The sequence below is a fragment of the Peromyscus maniculatus genome, chromosome 8 (genome assembly GCF_049852395.1).
Source record: "Peromyscus maniculatus bairdii isolate BWxNUB_F1_BW_parent chromosome 8, HU_Pman_BW_mat_3.1, whole genome shotgun sequence".
In the NCBI taxonomy this organism is placed as follows: Eukaryota; Metazoa; Chordata; class Mammalia; order Rodentia; family Cricetidae; genus Peromyscus; species Peromyscus maniculatus.
In genome coordinates, this window is record NC_134859.1 from 56,828,920 (window position 1) to 56,847,216 (window position 18,297).

Genomic DNA, 18,297 nt, shown 5'->3' on the forward strand with positions numbered 1-18,297 from the left:
AGAGACAACAAATGTGGAGATGATTCGAGGAAAATGGAGCCCCCATTCACTGTTGGTGATATTACAAACTGTCCCCAAGTGTCCTGGATATTTTAAAAATGAACTAAAAGTAGTTCTACCATCTGATCCAGCTGTGCCACTACTTGGCATATGCTCAAAAGACTAAACATTCTACTCCACAGAAACTTGCTCAGTCATGGTTATATTCTCTCTATTCACAATAGCTAGGGAATGAAAACAATGCAAATGCTTCAACTGATGAATGGATAGTGAAAATGTGGAACATATACAAAATGGAATTCTATTTAACTGTAAAAAGTGAAATCATGAATTTGGCATGTAAACAGATATAACTAGAAAATATTGTATTAAGTGTGGTTAACTAGACCTAGGAAGGCACACTCACGTTCTCTCTCATTTGTGGTTCCTAGCTCCAAATCTTCTGACATCATGCAACCTGGAGTCACTGCAGAAACAGGAAAGAGAAAAGGAACAATGAGTTGGGAAGGAGCTCTAGAGAGGGGAATAGAATGATAAGGTTCTATGAAGGGGGAAAATGGAAAAAAAATGAAGTTGGGGGATTTTTTTTTTTTTTTTTTTTTTTGGTTTTTTCGAGACAGGGTTTCTCTGTGTAGCTTTGCGCCTTTCCTGGAGCTCACTTGGTAGCCCAGGCTGGCCTCGAACTCACAGAGATCCGCCTGCCTCTGCCTCCCGAGTGCTGGAATTAAAGGCGTGCGCCACCACCGCCCGGCAAAGTTGGGGGATTTTAACTTGGAGGGGGAGGAAGGACAATATAGAAGTAGAGGGAAGAGGGACAAATAACACTAAGGATGTTATTTAGGGAATCACATTGTTTTAAATGTCCTTAAAATTACATAAAGCACTTCTCAATGCATGTTTATACACACACACACACACACACACACACACACACACACGGATACACATTAACAAAGATATTTTATTTGGGATGATGTTGTTTTCCAAAAAACCAAAGATTATCTAATATAAACACTAGTAACATACATGGGAAACCTTCTTTTGAGTTGTTAGTCAAATGAGTACAAAGGACTCCCAAAACAATAGAGGCTACTGCTACTGTCCTTGGTTGCCTCTTAGAAGTTGAAGGTAAGGCCTAATTGCTGAAAACATCTCTTTTTGACACAGGACTTGGAGGATTCAAGGTATATCTGATCCAGAAGCTTTCTCCCATCAACTAGCATGAACATCCAATTTAAACTAACTTATACCAGTAACACATGCCTTTTCATTTAATCAGATAATAACTTACCAAAAAGGAACATCCCCAAAATTAGTCTTGGGGAAAGGTTTTTGCTTTTGTTTTTTAGGAGAATGAAGGCTAAGGAATCTGAAGAACACTGGACAAATGAGACAACTGAAGAAAAGGGACAAATCATCTATCTCAGGAAACAGAGTGAAACGGCTTATGGGTATATATTATCTAAAAAATTTTATGTCTTCCTAAATGTTTTTTTTTTTGCTCTAACACTATTGGTCTTCTAATAGTACCAGTTCAATTAAAATTTAAAGCTGACTTTGGAGTTGGAGAATGACTCTCTCCTTCTTTAAACTCAAGCATGTTGTTAAAAGGAAAATGCAAACTCCCTGTATCATGCCAGAATAAAAGAGCCATCTTCTGCTCTGGGACAGAAGAAAAGCCAAATTAATTAAGGAACTATCCTATTACTAATCTCAACTCTTTGATTCTATTCTGATTCTTTAAACTTTTCTTAATGTATAAATTTTATATCAAAATTTATAAGATTAATATATATATACATATATATACATTTTAAACTTTGTTAAGATATGAATGGTCATATAGAGTACTAACTAATTCTAGAAAAAAGACTTCAATTAGCTGCATATATATTATATCTTTGTGTTCGAGTCTCTTATCAGTTTTGTGCAGGAAATCACGGCCAAGCCTAATATCAACTGAAGTCTCCAGAAAGTAGATGGAGCCCCACAACAACAACAATTCCACATGGACAATAATAATATCACTAAGCTGACAAACATCATCTACAGATCAGCTTTGAACTACAAAGTGCTCAGAGCAATTTTGAGAGGCCTAGCTGAGATGATCCAGTCTCAAAGACTACTTGAATAAGGGCTTGAGATAAACCCTGAACTTTGGCATTATACACAGACTGGATAATAATGAAGGATATAGTTACCTTTCCTAGAATTTGACAATTAACCTAAAATTTTTCTTTCAGGAAAATTTTAAAGATAACTTTGCCCATACCCAGCAGGAAGCAATTTTAAGAATACGACACCCACATTCCCAAAGAGGTGGTGTGGGGCCGGTGGTTTTTTGGTCTTTTTAATGGGTTTTGGGTCTGGGATAATTTTCATTGTTTAGGGGGGTTGGTTACAAGTTGTTGTCAAGGGTTAGGAAAAAGGCTAAGCAAAGGAGATTAGATTTAAGTTTCTTGTTTAAAAAAAAAGAAAAAGACAATTACTAGTTTTAAATAATTTACATTTGCGGCGAGCTCCTCGGACAGCAAGGAAGAACGACCACCACTCGAGGATTCTTCTCAGATCACACTTTATTGGAGCGCCTCTTGATTAAGGGAGAGCTGAAGGTGAGGGGCCCCGAGAACTAAATTGCAGCTGCTTATATGAGGACTCAGGCAAACGTGCCGTACTGTGATTGGGTCCCGCCAGAATGCAAGCACGGGGAGCCACGGGATAGGCTGAGGACATAAGGTCAATTACCATACCCATGCATGCGCAGGTCACAGGACAGGTAGTTCCGAGAGCATAGCCAAATATGGAGTTGTTTACAGCTAGGCTACCAGGAAGCCAGAGCCATCTTAGAATGGCGGCTCCCTACATACATTGGATTAGATTGTTTTATATTGTATACAAATTTGAAATTGATATTGTTAGAAAATGCTATATGTATATTTCTAATTGTACTTATACTGTTCATTTAACAATGTAATGCAATTTTCTGTTTGTTATTATTACCAACTATTAGGTTATAAAGAAATGAAAGTTAGTAATTAGACATTACAATAGAACTTGTAGTCATATTAGATATGTTTTAAAAATTGAGCCGATATATTTTAGATAGACAGGTCATCTTCAAACTCTTCAGAGATCTACAGAATATGACATTTAAAATGTTTTAGTAACTTAGAAAATTTTTCTTTTTTGTTATGACTATGAGACATGTCGGCTCCTGGCAGTACCAATCTACTTCAGAGAAAATATGGGCATTGAAGAAACTGCATACGGAGTTACTTTCATTGTGGCAAAAGTTAGCCACTGGACAACAAAGTATCCTTGAATCAACTGTTGACAAACAGGACAGACAGGACACGAAACAAAAGACTACTGATTCTTGCCAAAACAAGTGTGGTTATGGCTTTATCAAAAGGAATCTTCTGAGGCCAGGATGATATGGCACCATCCCTGAAGTGGCCTTCACAATCCAGAAAAGGTACAGTGACCTTTTCTTCGAAGGCAGCCGAACAGGCAGTGGGCCAATGGCTTCTGATGTGCAATGGAACAGCAGCTGAAAGAGTTATTCTTGAAGAGTAACTAAGCTCATGCCTCTCAGTAGTAGAGTAGCATTTAATGGTGGGATGTGGAGAAGAACGGGATGCTCTGATGAAGTCATATGTACACAGCCAAGAAGAATGGACAGCTGAATTAAAAAAACCATCGACAATTTCCAGAATTTAAAATCCTGAATCATGACATGACACTAGTGGAATTTAGGTGTTTCTGGTACATGAACTGCTCTCACCCAATGTGAGGTTGAACTGTTGACCTTGTGTACATCTTACTTCACAAATGAGTCTATCAGATACACTAAGCCTATAGGCTGAAGATGATGCCCCAACACTGCAGAGAAACCTCAGGTGACTGTCCAGGTAGCTGGCTGTTTCTGTCAACTCATAAATTTTTGGAAGTTGCTTGCATGCACTTCCTGTTTTTATTTTTGTTAGCTAATATTATTTCCTTCTTGGGTCTCTGAGGGAGTTGAAGATTAGTTAGTTATAGTTGAAGACTAGTTAGGATAGAAAGTGAATTAGGTACATTTTGGACTTACTAAAATAGAATAGATAATAGAATTATTTTCTCTGAATTTGTCAAATACAAACGGACTAGACATTGTTTAGGTATTTATTACTTGTATATATTGTATATAGTTATTGTACTTTTGTATGTAGTTTTTCTTATGTTAGTTATAACCTTTTTCCTTTTTATTAAAATAGAAAAGGGGAAATATGGTGATATTTTAACTGTACTGAAATGTGATTTTTTTTGTATGTTTGTGGGGCGTTTACCCACCACCCCCACAGCTTCCCAGAGTTTTCTTGAGTGCAATCAGCAGGAAATATTAGATAGAAGGATTTATAGCGGAGAATCTTGCGGAGATAAACAGATAGAAAATAAAGGATAGCCTCGAGAGGGCCTGGAACCTATTCCAACAGGCCCGGACTGTCTCTGGTCCAGGGTTTTTATAGAGACGCCAAGGGGTGGAGCAAAAGACCTCCTCCCCCAGCACAGCCAAGTGCAGACCATCTCAGACACCTGCACTCAGGCCCGTGGTCCTGATCATCCTCTATTCGGACCTGCTGGGTAAAGCCACGAGGAACCCCAGAACGGGCTCCCACAGGTCCCCCCTTCTTAATATATAAAAAAATAACTATTAATGGCTTACAGCAATCTCCATAGCTGTTACACCTCCCAGTATGGGAGTAGAGGATGATATAGATGGCATTTCTCTTTTGAATTAGGTCCAAGGTGACTACAGCAGTCTTAGCTGCCTCAAGCCCTTTCTAAACCAAAACTCTTAAGGCGACTACAAACTTAAAGAATCCCTTAGCTTCATCATTACCATTAACAGGTTAACATAAATATTGCTATACATAGTCACAATTCTCTCAATCTTACAACTCAAAGCAAACTCTTAACAGAACCATTAGAATTAGCATATATGGTGCTATATATAGTTAACAATTTTCTCCGTCTTACAACTTTAACTCAGTTCCAGAAAACAGTTCCTAGGTCATTACTATAAGTGAGCTCAAAATTGTCCCATTGCAATGAAATCTCTATTTTTTTTTTATTTCTTAAATCCCAAAATTCAAATGATAAATTCTGGTACTAGCTTTCTAAATATGAAGAAATTTATAACCAAAATGTTTTTGTAATTTTATCTCATTTTAAGTTCAAAAAGTTCAAACAAGAAATAAATTCTGGTATCAGGCTTTCACTTCCAAATATGAAGAGATGTTTTTCAACCAAAACTTTTTGCAGTTAATTTTTGTTCAAATAAGCGTCTCTGCAACTTTTGTTCTCACAGACAGACCTTTTTAGTTATAGTAATATTTTAAACTGCACCGTTTTTGCTGTTAGCTCAGGTTTTTCTGTGCTGCGTTGATATTCCATGGATCTCAGCCGCGGATGCCTTGTGCTGGTTCTGGCCTCTGCCATTCTTAGCTTCTTAGCGGCTTCTGGAGCTTTTGAAACCATTTAGACTGTCTACCTTGCAGTCTACAAGGACACTATCTCCTGTGTCTCAGGTGTTTTCACCATATACATTAATAGACTCACACTTAACATTTACACTTTTTCACAAACTCACACATGTGCTTAAGCATAAACTCACTCAACATTACACATTTTTACAAACTCACATATTAACATCTACTTATTTATACTTTAAGGAAACTATAGAACTACTTTAGCAAATATATTTCTTATTAATTCTTATATACTTATATTCATTCCATCTTATTTCTTATTTAAACTTACATTTACAACTAGCATCTTACAAGCTTATTACTACATGTCTTAAGACTACCTTAGATACTTCTTACAAGCTTATATTCTTAAAGGAACTCTATAGATCTATTTTACAAACTTATATAGGCTACCATTAGCATATATCTAACTTAGCAAACACCTAAAGATTTCTTAACACAGATCTAACAAGACAGCATTTTTACAAACTCACATATCTTATTTTTGTCTTTCTACTTCCTACTCTTAATTATTATCACCATCTCTATCAGAAAGATTCTCTTAACTAGACAGGAAGTACGTACATCATTTCTAAAGTTTCCAGTTTCTAGTTAGCTTTGTTATAAAGCACTGGGATTTAGTGAGTGTTGTCATTATAGAGTTGTGATACTTGTTGCTAGGGGATTGTAACATTCTCCGGACGACGCCACACTCCAAAGTTGCCATTTCTGTCAGCCTTTTGGACCGGCAGAGATGCACTGTCAGCGGTAAACGGTTTTTAACTAGAGGCTGTCCCTTCACCCAAATTCATAATAGCTCCCCTAAGAACTTTAATTCAAACAAACGTCTCTATCACAGCAGTATTTTTGGTTCGTTCTACCGAAAAACTTCACACTGAGGGTGAAATTACCACATTTAGCTTCTGTAAAGCTCTTCACCAATACTGCACAGCTATTAGGTGATATAAGGTATTTTTCTAAAGGAGCTAGTAAAGCCAAAAGTTGCACAGCTCCGAACTCTTATTCCTCACTGTTTGCATTAACCAGTGACAAAACCTCAGAAATACTAATCGAGCCACTTTCATTTTGGTTCCTTTATAGGAAACGTCATTGACCTGACCTTTCTTAGTTCCACGCTCCTTACACCAAACGCTCCGGTAACCACCAAGCTTCATTCTCCTCTTGTGAAAAAACACCAACATGTCCTCGACCCCATATTAACACAGGATCAGGACCCTTCCATAATCCCGAGCAGGGATCTTTTCATTTTACTTGAGTTTCAGGATTTAGTATTTTCACTTCATTAGCTTTAACTCCTGATGTTATTAGCAGCAGTGATATTTAGCATTGATTTCTTATAAGGAACTTTCAGGTGAAGCAACTCTTTTGTAAGACAGCTAGATTTTTTGAAGTTTGTTTCCCATCTATAAAGCAGTCATTTTTTTTTTTTTTTTGAATGTCTGTTTCCTTGTCTCCTTATTAGATTTGCAAAGGAATTACTCATTGCAGGCAGTTCGTTCAAGGCAGAGAACTTTTTTAATTTCAACATAAGTTTCTTCATATCTAAGACAAAATTCAGTCTATAAGCTGCTTTCCCTTGTTTTAAGGATTTTAAAGTGGCTTGTTTGCTCTTAAAGGTAGCTTGTTGTCATCCAACTACCGTTAAAAACTTTGCACAGCTATTAGGGTAAATAAGGCATTTTACCAATGGAGCCCCAAACCGCGAAGCACCTAGTTCCGTATCCTTTCAATTTTTCATCGGAACTGACACTTAAACCCTTAGATGATTTTCCTCCTTATTTTTAAAAGCTGTATTTTAAGCTTAGAGCTGACAAAAGTGTTTCAGGGTAATGTCGCCATCTTTAGCGGAAAAACTACATTTCCCAGAATGCATTTCCCTTATATCAGTCCATAATAATATCAGTCCCATATATCATTTCCCATAGTTCTTATCGGGTTTGAGAGTCAACTGGTTCTCTTTTACCAGACTTGCTTACAAATTCTTGCCCGGGAGGTTTGAACAAAGTTTTTTGCTTTTGCAATGGGAGATTTGAACAAGCATTTTACATTTTCAGCTATGGGACATTGGGAGGTTTCTGGTCTCTCACTCAGCTGGCTTCAACAGGTGTCTCTCCTTCATCAGACACTGGCCCCCTGATCAGATCCACACCTGCCTCGTTAGCGCGCATTGAGGCTGGCATTTCTGATAGCAACTTTCCTCGGGGCTTGTGCTTGTCTTAGCCAGTCAGTGAAAAACAAGATCATTTACAACAGCTTTTCCATAGCTCTTTCAGAGAGATTTTCTCCCACTGATCTTATTTTCATTTTGTTTATTCCTTACCCCCCAGATGCAGAGCTTCAGGTATCTGTCTGCAGCTCTGTACCTCTGTTAGCTGCCTTTGGAGGTAGGGGCTTTTTTTTCTCCCCCTGAATCTGCCTCAAACTCTAGCAGCTTTGTCAGGTCATGCATTTTCTGGGGAGGAATCTGTCCCCTCTCTCTTCAGAGTCTTTCTCCCAGACAGTATCCAATTTGGTCTCAGTTTATCCCCTCTACCCCAGAAACAGTTTCCAACACTACAGTGGTGGCTTTCTCTGCTACTGAAGGTAGGGGTTTTCTGTCTGTTTTCGGGGTCTGTGTGGTTTGCGTACAGACTGAAAATCTAACAAGGGAAGTTTTTGCCATTTCTAAACTCCCATTAGGACAGGTGCTTTGCCTCATCAGGCCTTCACCTGGCCCAGTCCCCCAGTGAGTTGCTTTTGCTTGTCTGGGTGCTCAAGGACAGAGCTTATGCCAGAGGCCATCACCCCTCAGGGCTACACTCCCTCATCTCATCAGGAGTCAGTTGAAACAAAGCTTTTCTCAAAGAGATGCTTTCTCTGACAGAAAAGAAAGCTTTACTCCTGGATAGTTCTGTTCTGCCCTGGCTGGACTCTTTCCCCAGACAGCGTTCTGACTTGGCAGCACGACTGCTTCAGACACAGTCCAGCTTTACCGTTTTCCCAGAAAGGTCCTTACTCTGATAGGAAAGCTTTTTCTCAGATTTCTTTTTTCAACTGTGGACCTATCAACCCGGGACTTATAAGAAAGCAGGCAACTGTGCCGTTCCCAGCAGCTTTAGCTTTGTTCATTAGCAATCTTCCCCCGGTCCTGCACCTTCCTGCCTCAGCTCTGTGCTCCAGGAAGTTTACCACTGCAGGAACCCTAGTATCCCCGAAATGCACTCCAACTCAGAGACGCTGGCCAGTCGCCTCTGGGTTTTTGCTCAGAAGCGAGGATACAATGCTAACAGTTTCAGGGAATCTTTGCATAGGACGATTAGGAGCACCTTTTCATTCTGAAATGCTCAAACAAAACCTTTGCTGCCTCAGCTCGGCTGTAACTGAAAAGCTTGGCTTTTTGCCTTTCTCAGGTAAAGTTTGCTGCCCTTTTGGGCTCTCTGTAGCTCTTCACCCACACTCTCCCCCAAGCGTTTCCCTCAGGGTACTCTGAGCCACTGTCTTTTACCAGCTTGAAGAGACAGAGCTTAAAAGAGGTTTTTAGAAACTTGTCCCAGCCTCCTGCTTTGCAGGGAGGATTGTTAAAGCTTGAAAGAGAACTTAGAGGTTTTGCGGTCTTAAGAGGTTTGTTGTTTTCCCTTAGAGCTAATCACAGGTGGTCCCCATACTAATATCTTCAGGTGATTCTAATTTTTGTCATCTCCCAGAAGGACAAATTTAGTTTTTAAGTTTAAGAGAGCTTTTGAGAAAGATTAAGGCTTTTTAGAGAGTTTTTTTTTTTTCCCCAAATTTTCCAAGAAAAGCTTTATAGTTTAAGAGAAAGATTTTTTTCCCCAGGAGAAAGACCAACTTTTCCCAAAACTTCCCAACTTTAAACTTTGACTTCTTACACCCCCATTTTTGCCACAGGGAGAAATTACTTTCACCTGCCGCTTGGATTTGGCATTTCAGCTGTCCCCAGGTCAAAAGCTTCCATAGGAAACTTTTTCTTCCCTGTAAGCTCAAAGAAGAGCTTTTTTACTACCCGAAAAGCCCAAAGAAAGATTTTTTTCCCCAGTTTGCTTTCAAAGCCCCCAAAGTTAGAAAATTGGAGAGTTTTTGTGTCTAGTTGCCTTACTTATTTTTTCCTACACAATCTTACACTTCTAAGTTTTTCCTAAACTATATTACTACCCTATACCTTATTTTTCACAGATAGAATTTGAGAAAGGGATAGAAGATAGAAAATTTTGACAGAAGAGAATTTCGCTGCAGCATTGGACATCCTTCCAGTCCGCTTTCCTTTTCTCTTGAGGATAAAACCCCTGCCTCACCAAAAAATATATATATAAAAATATATATATTCCATAACACCGGCATGCCTTTCCACTGGCAGGGCTGACTCAGCACTTTCACCAAAAACTCTGTATTAAAACTATTATTTTCCTTTATCTTTAGTCCCTATTACTTTGTCTTTAGTCCCTGCTCATTTGTCTTTAGTCCCCCCTTATTTTTTTCCCTTTTTTTCTTTAGTCCCTTTTTTTCTTTAGTCCCTTTTTTTCTTTAGTCCCTGTTCGGCGCCATTCTGTGGGGGGTTTACCCACCACCCCCACAGCTTCCCAGAGTTTTCTTGAGTGCGATCAGCAGGAAATATTAGATAGAAGGATTTATAGCAGAGAATCTTGCGGAGATAAACAGATAGAAAATAAAGGATAGCCTCGAGAGGGCCTGGAACCTATTCCAACGGGCCCCGACTGTCTCTGGTCCAGGGTTTTTATAGAGACGCCAAGGGGTGGAGCAAAAGACCTCCTCCCCCAGCACAGCCAAGTGCAGACCATCTCAGACACCTGCACTCAGGCCCCGTGGTCCTGATCATCCTCTATTCGGACCTGCTGGGTAAAGCCACGAGGAACCCCAGAACGGGCTCCCACATATGTTAATAAATAAAGTTGCCTGGGGGTCAGCGCTAATAGCAAACCATAGCAGAGCTGGGCGTTCGTGGTGCACGCCTTTAATCCCAGCACTTGGTAGGCAGAGCTAGGTAGATCTCGGTGTGGTTAAGGATACAGCCAGCATTGGAGACACATGCCTTTAATCTTAATACCATAGAAGACCTGGAAGGCTGTACATACAGGCAGTTACGAGGCAGTCATGTGTTTGGGTTTACAACTAATGAGAAGGCAGAACAGAAAGACTATATAAAGACAAACAGACAGGAAGTAGGTCTCTTTCAGAGAGGTCTCTTGGCTGAAGAGGCTAGCTGCAGCAGGCGGGTAAGGCTCTTAGCTCTGATCTCTTGGCTTTCTTCTTTGCATTGATTCTGTGTTTCTTATTTAATAAGATGGTTGGTTACATCTACAAGAACTGGCTTTTTTAATTCTGCAAAGTACTATGTGAATTTCGAAGGGTGGAAAGCAGCCAATAATCCTGAATGCAACCAATAATCCTATTGTACTTGCTAGTTTTTTGTCAATTTGACACAAGCTAGATACATCAGAGAAGAGGGAGCCTCAATTGAGAAAATGTCTTTGTAAGATCAGGTTGTGGGCATGCTGCAGGAATTTTTTTAAATTAGTGATTGATGGGGGAGGGACCAGTTCATTGTGGATGGTGCCATTCCTGGGCTAGTGGTCCTGCATTCTATAAGAAAACAGGCTGAGCAAACCACAAAGAGTAAGTCAGTAAGCAGCACCCCTCCATGGCCACTGCATCAGCTCCTGCTTCCAGGTCCCTATCCTGCTTGATTTCCTTTGATGATGAACTGTGAGGTGGAAGTATAATCTGAATAAACCTACCTCCAAGTTTCTTTGGTCATAGTGTTTCATCATAGCAATAGGAAACCTAAGTAAAACACCTATCCAGTTGGGACACCATTGAACCATGATAATCAGCCTGACAAGGTATCCCTAAAGGTTATATCTTGGTGGTAGCCAATAGCTGTTGTGGAATATTACTTCAACTATGTAAAGGTATGTTCCATTTGTTTGTGCTGAATTTGTTTAACTATATAAAGATGTTTTACATTTGTTTCACCTTCCCTACATAAGGCTTGGCCTGATTGGTTTAATAAAAAGTTGAATGGCCAATAGATAGGCAGTAGAGGGATAGGCGCAGTTGGCAGACAGAGGGAGTAAGTAGAAGGAAGAATCTAGGTTCCAGAGAGAAGAGTGAACAAGGGAGAAACAGAGGGAGATACCCAGAGTTAGCAAGTCAGGCAGCCGCCAGACACCAGATATGAAGGAAGTAGGAAAGTAGGCCATACAGGATGTAAGAAAGGTAAAAAGCTCTGAGGAAAAATGGATGAAGAGAAAAAATTTTAATTAAGTTATAAGAGCTAGCAAGAAATGGGCATAAGCTAAGGCTGAGCATTCACAGTTAAAAGTCTATGTGTCATGATTTGGGGCCTGGCAGTCCAAGAAAGCCTGCTACAAACAACTGCCTAATTGGATTTAAAGGTCACTCAACAGGAAGGAAATAATGCTTTGTACTATAGACCAACCACCCATGGCTAGTGAGGTCATGGATCTTAGTGGAGACACTACCTTTGTTGCTTGATCACTACCTTTGTTGCTTGATTAAACCAGTGTAAACCCTCACTACATTCTAAATACTTGTCCTTATACAAATGACAGATAAGTATAGCTCTTCCTCCTCATCAAGAAGCTTCTTTTGAAGCAGGTGGAGATCATTACATAAAGTCACACCTGGTTAAAATTCAGAGAATAGGCCGGGCGGTGGTGGCGCACGCCTTTAATCCCAGCACTCGGGAGGCAGAGCCAGGCGGATCTCTGTGAGTTCGAGGCCAACCTGGGCTACCAAGTGAGCTCCAGGAAAGGCGCAAAGCTACACAGAGAAACCCTGTCTCGAAAAAAACCAAAAAAAAAAAAAAAAAAAAAAAAAAAAAAAAATTCAGAGAATAATTTACCAATGAGATAAACAACTCCATCAATATATCTACAACATAACCCCTACCCCTAATGCTCAGGGAACATTGTGGAAAAGAAGGAAGGAAGAAAGATCCTAGGAGCCAGATAACTAGGAAGTCTGCTGCAAGATTGTGTCTAAAGATATGGCAGGGAAGGTGCTCCAATGAAATCTCAACAGTATGGCTGCTTAAAGAAGGTATGAACAATGACTACACCAGTTGACATGCCATCATGGATGGGAGTATCTCACCAGACCCCATCTCTAGATGAAGAGCTGTGGTCACTTAATGACTGCTGAGAAGGGGTGCTAGTCTTTCCCAGTGATGATCTCCCTAATGGTTATCCAGTATTAACCTAATGGTTATTGAGTAGGTGGTCTTGAGAAGTCCTATAATCATATACATATAAGCAACACCACATGAACTCAGCAGGTTGCATTTAAGTATTTGTTTGAATATATATATATATATATATATATATATATATATATATATATATATATGAAGAAGAGGTTGTGAATTTGAGAGGGAGCAGGGTGGGGCCATCATAAAAATGTTATTCTAAAAAATGAGAAAGAGAACTTTGTTTTTTAAGTTTGGTTTTCCTTAAAAAATTCCTTGCTCCAATGCTCTTAATGAGTTTTGTTTTAATATTTTCATGAATAGAGTTTAACAAACTCTGTTGAAACACACACACACACACACACACACACACACACACACACACACACACACGGATACCTGCCTGTATTTGGCCATTGTTTGCCACTTGATTTTGTAAGCTGAGAATGGTGGTTATGAGTGTAAAAAGTTAGATAAAATCAGAAGAAGACTATTTCTTGTCATGAAAGGTATGTGAAATTTATAATTTAATGTTTAGTATAAGAGGACTGACCATGAAGGAAAGGAAGAAATCTGAAGGGAGTGGAAGGGGACAGGATAGGGTAATAGAGCAGGTATGTCATGAAAGAAGGGAGGATATTTGGGGAGAGGGAGGGGCCAGGAAGAGAAGGAGGGGCAACAGAAGAAAAATAACAGAGTTTGATGATGTTTATATTTGCAAATGTCATGGAATACATTTCTGGATTAAAATAAAGAAAGAAAGAGAGGGGGAGAGGGGGAATGAATGAGCAAGCATGCACAAGAGAGAAAAAGAAAGAAAGAAAGAAAGGAAAGAAAGAAAGAAAGAAAGAAAGAAAGAAAGAAAGAAAGAAAGGAAGGAAGAAAGAAAGAAAGAAGAAAGTGAAACATCAAAATGAAACCAAGAGGAATGTCAATAAACACAGCATCATTGGAGTACAGCATGGTTATTTGTTGTTCTATTTTCTGTTCATCTTTAAGACTGTGTCAGCGGAGCTGTACAGGTGTGACAGAGATCCACAAAGACTAAAATGTCCTGTCATACCCTTTACTCAGTTTCTCACTTTTCTTATTGATATGTCACAAAGCATGCCATGTGGATTGAGCATTTACTATGAGGCTGTTGTTGGATATTATATTGTTCAAGTTTTGAGATGAGACAACCTATCAGGACTTAGAATCAATGAAAAGTGTCTTTCTCTTCAACTGGTCTTTTATCTGCTGTTGATAAAAGCTAATACAAAACACACGTTCCCATCACCCTGCATGCCAGAATCCTCTAATCCAATGGACTGTTTAATTACAGCAACTCTTCAGACCTCATAACATCACACTTGCTGTTTTCATTCCTAAGGTTACTACATTACAAAGATGTTATTGCATTTGTATGTTTCTATAATATTGCAATGTGGAAGGTTATATCACATATAAAAAACAAGCAAATACTCAAATGGTACTTCTCATGGCACCATTTAGCCTTGAATTAATAGAAAAAGGGGAACATGAGAGTTTAGTCTCTGTTTAGATGGTGTCACTAAAAGACAGAAAATATGAGAAGTGCCAACACCTCCTGTATCTGTTTGAGCAGATCTGAGTCCCTGGAACACAGATGACTCATAATGGAGTCCCAGATAATTGGAGATCCTCTAATTTGGTGCCATAGCCCAGGGTGTTGTCTGCTTTCTTCCCTTTGCAAACACACTGACTAGACACACTCTCCCTAACACACACACATTCACATAACGTGGGTTGCATGTCATTTGAACTCATTGGACAGTAACTTTCTATGACCTTAGCTGATTGGATAATGTATGCATATATGCCAGTGAACATACACATAAAACCAGATCTGCACCTCAGTGCTGGTCTCCAGAGTCTTTGTCCCAGGAAACTTGTCGTGACTCCCTCTCCCTCACCCCACCAACCCAGTGAGAGGGAGAAAAACCCTACACTATATGATGCCTAAGTTCCTTCCTATATTTCTTCCTCTCTTTATATTTTGAATGGGAAGTGGTGGGACCAATTAAGTCAATTGATGCACTTTAATCCTGGGTCATATTTTAAGGCCCTGGATTCTACAAGTTTACTGCAAGCTGGCAGTAGAAGGGATGCTTTTCTTTGAGTGTAGCTCAGACTTCAAAGATGAAATCTTCTAGTACTGAGAGGCAGTATTGCTCAAGGTCAAGCCCTTGGCACACAGAGCTTGTACTTTCCTGACTTTTGTGACTGTCCTCATTGCCCTGATGCCAGAGAGAGGAAGACAGAGGCATTAAGTTTGTGACTTGTGACAGTGAAGGCTGAATACAGTTCTTCCACTGTGAGCCTTCACTTCTCTAAGCCTTGCTCTTCTTGTCCCCAAGGTGGGACAACAAGCAGTCTCTCTCTCAAGAGTGACTGTGAGATTTAAGTGTGAGTGAGATTCAAGGGAAGCCCTGGGCATAGGTCCTGACATGAGTGGGTGTCAGCAAACCCCTGATGACCCCTTGGCCACCTGGGAAGGTGAGTGATGAGGGATCCTGTGGTAATGGATTCTCCTGTCTGCCAGTTCCCTGCCTGGAAATCCAGCTGTTTCTTGTGCTGGAGAAGCCACTGCCCTTAATTCCAAGGGCCTCATGGGAGCAGTCCTGAGCTCAACACTGAGGCTCCAGGGGCAGAATCTCTAGGCTGCTCTCTAGGGCTCTCCAGGTCCAGGGTGTTATGCTGACACTTTGCCCCAGGGGACTGAATCTTTGATCATGTCTTTGCTTTACATTAAGAAGCTCATGTTACCTGAGCAGTGAATTTAAACTTTCAGCTGGAGGTCACCTTATGTCAGGAGCTTCCAGATTGCTGTGCTATGGGTTGAAAGGAGGTTCCCCGGCCCCAGACAACCCCTTCGGATATTGAAAGATTGGGTGACCCTTGGCCTGGAAACTCGTGGTCTGGAGGTGTGGCTGGACAAGCTTAGTGAAGGTGTGAATAGGACTCTCCCAGTGAGAAAGGACAGGGAAGAAACAGCTAGCTCAACACCCACTGTGCTTTAGACACTAACATTTTGAACTCTTACTATGATCCTGTGAGATGATGTGATGGTGTGATGGCTAGTATTGTCAATGTCACATGATCTAGAAGTACCTAGTAGAAATGTCCCTGGGGAGATTTGTAGGAGAGATAGGTTAGGTAAACTGAGGTAGGAAGGCCCATCTTAATTGCAGATGTCACCATCCTAGGGGCTGGAGTCCTGGACTGAATAGAAAGGAAAAGTGACCTGAGTACCAGCATTCATCTTTCTTTTTCCCAAGTAAACAAAACATGAGTAGCTCTTTCAATGTCTTGCAGCTATGGCTTTTCTGCCCTGATGGTCTATATTCTTGATCTGTGAGCCAAATAAACCATTTAGTTTTAAATTGCTTTTGTCATAATAACAGTAAAAAATGACAAGTAACTAATTCCCGGAGTTAGTAAATTTTAATAGGATTTTACTATGGAACTCAGGCTACTCCAGCTTAATGTTTGGTGGGAAGAATGGACTGTGAAGAGAGGGACAGGGGTTATGTGTATCCAGGATTTTTATAGCGTAGCAGCAGGATGAAGGAGGAGGAAGTCATTTCTCAGGCTCCATTGTTCTAGATTCCAGCCCTGTGTTTGTCTCTATGTGCTATATGAGCTAGGACAAGTTAACCTCTCTCTCTAGACCTTGTGCACTGGAGAGAAGTGGCTATTTTGATGCTTGAGAAGGAGAAGTGGCCTCAGTAACTGAGAATGAAATATGAGAGTCAGTAGAAGAAACTTGCTCAAGCTGACGCAAGAGCCTACCCTCTTCTTGGGGTCCAGCTCAAGAGAATAGACCTCAGAGCTTCAGGACCTACATGCCCCCTAGGTTCCTCAGTTCCCACTCATATTTTGAGCTGCATTCTGGATGCCATTTACACTAGGCTCGCTGCTGACCCCCATGGGTTCCAATTTCCTATTGTGTCAGATGCAATTTCAGCACTGCAGAGCCCCAAAGGATCATTTCTAGCCTGTGACTCATCACATTCCACCATTGCTTTTCTGCCCTTCCATTTAAATTTCCCATCCCAGGTTCCCATATAAGCAGAGGCTCACCTTTGAAGAAATACCATCTATGTGGCTCTGAAGTCCCATCCCAACCCTAAGTTCAGCTTACCTCTGCTTCTGAATCCAGATTCCTCAGGTTCCAATTTAAATCGTTTTTCCTTTAAGATCTCAAAGTGTCTCCAAGCCTTGTGGACTGAGCTCAATAGTTGCCTGTTTTTGTTTAGCTAGGGAACTGCATTTTGGGTGTGCTTGTGTGTCTGGAAAATGAGGAAGAATGTGCTATGGGAAGGATACAGTGGTTGCATTTGTCAGAGAAGCAGTTGTAGAAGCCAAACAAGCAAGGCTGGGGTCCTTCCTGCTCACCCTCATACCCCTCTCTATAGTCTCAGTGGGAGAAAGACACTGTCACTAGTGCTGCTGGGAAGTGGTCCTGCTCTGGGACCATGAAGTTCACACACCTGTCCTGGTTCTACACTAGTCCTCTGTTTGAGTCTCTATTCCTCTCTGAGCCCCAGCTCCTTCATGTGGGGCTCTGAGCTTCTGTCCTACCGGGTTGCAAATATAATAGCATCAGCAATCACTGGGCTTGCTTTTATAATCACTGAACATTTATTAGATAGTAGATTATTTAATATTCAATATTGATTATCACTTTACTCCCACAGCTCAAGGAGACAGCTGTTTACCTTCCCATTTCCCAGATGGAGACATTGAGGAGGGCTGTAGTCTTCTTCTGCTCAGCTTCAAAGTCTGGGCTTGTAACTTCTGTGTCACTAAGTGCTTCTCTTGGGAGCTGGCTTGAACCCTGTGTCAACCTTCTAAGAACCCTTTCTGAATGCCTGCCTCTCTCCCTACAGCTTCTGAGCGCTTCTTCCTGGGGACTGTGAGGACCACACGGGGCCTGAGAAGGCACCAGTGTAGAAAATTATGTGTGGCTTAGCATTCTGGTATTGTCTTCTGCAAGCCTTCCCCTTCGAGGCTCTCCTGGAGCCTGTGAACTCTTTTGACAGGTTAGCCTGCAGATGGAAACTCTGTCAGAAGGGATCAGTGGTGATGAAGGGGTCACAGTAGTAGTGGGTTGGGGTCTTTGTTGTACTTACTTAGCATCAAGTCCTTTTCTTCCTGGGCTTCCATATGCTGCAGCTCCAGGTCCATCTTTTTCCCTGTGTAGTGGGAAGGGTCCAAGACCTGTTGACCCTTATGCTGAGCCTTTTCTGTGTCACTCTCCTTCTGGGGCTGAGCTGCTCTTTTTTTGATAGGGCCCTCAGATAAAGCCTGGCTATGCACCTCTTGTCCATAGAGATTCAAGTCTCCCTTTTGTTGCTGCTCCAAGCAGGAAGTCAGTGGCTCCTTGTCTCTGTCAGACATTTCTGCACTGGGAAAGGATATTTGATCAGAATCGATGGAGGAGAGCTGGAAATAAAAGAAAAAAAATATAGTAGCCTCTATAGGGACAGATTGTCCTCTGATCAGAACAACTGAAGGACT

General features: G+C 40.8%; 1 protein-coding gene across 1 annotated transcript in view; it reads right to left on the minus strand.

Annotated features, from left to right (window-relative positions):
• The window catches only part of LOC102913586 (NACHT, LRR and PYD domains-containing protein 1a-like), a 65,315-nt gene extending 47,351 nt beyond the window's left edge, over positions 1 to 17,964 (minus strand). Inside the window, exon 1 of the mRNA XM_076543989.1 lies at positions 17,910 to 17,964. Within this exon, the coding sequence (XP_076400104.1) occupies positions 17,910 to 17,964 (55 nt within the window). The remainder of the gene's footprint in view (positions 1 to 17,909) is intronic.
• Between the last annotated feature and the right edge of the window lie 333 nt (positions 17,965 to 18,297).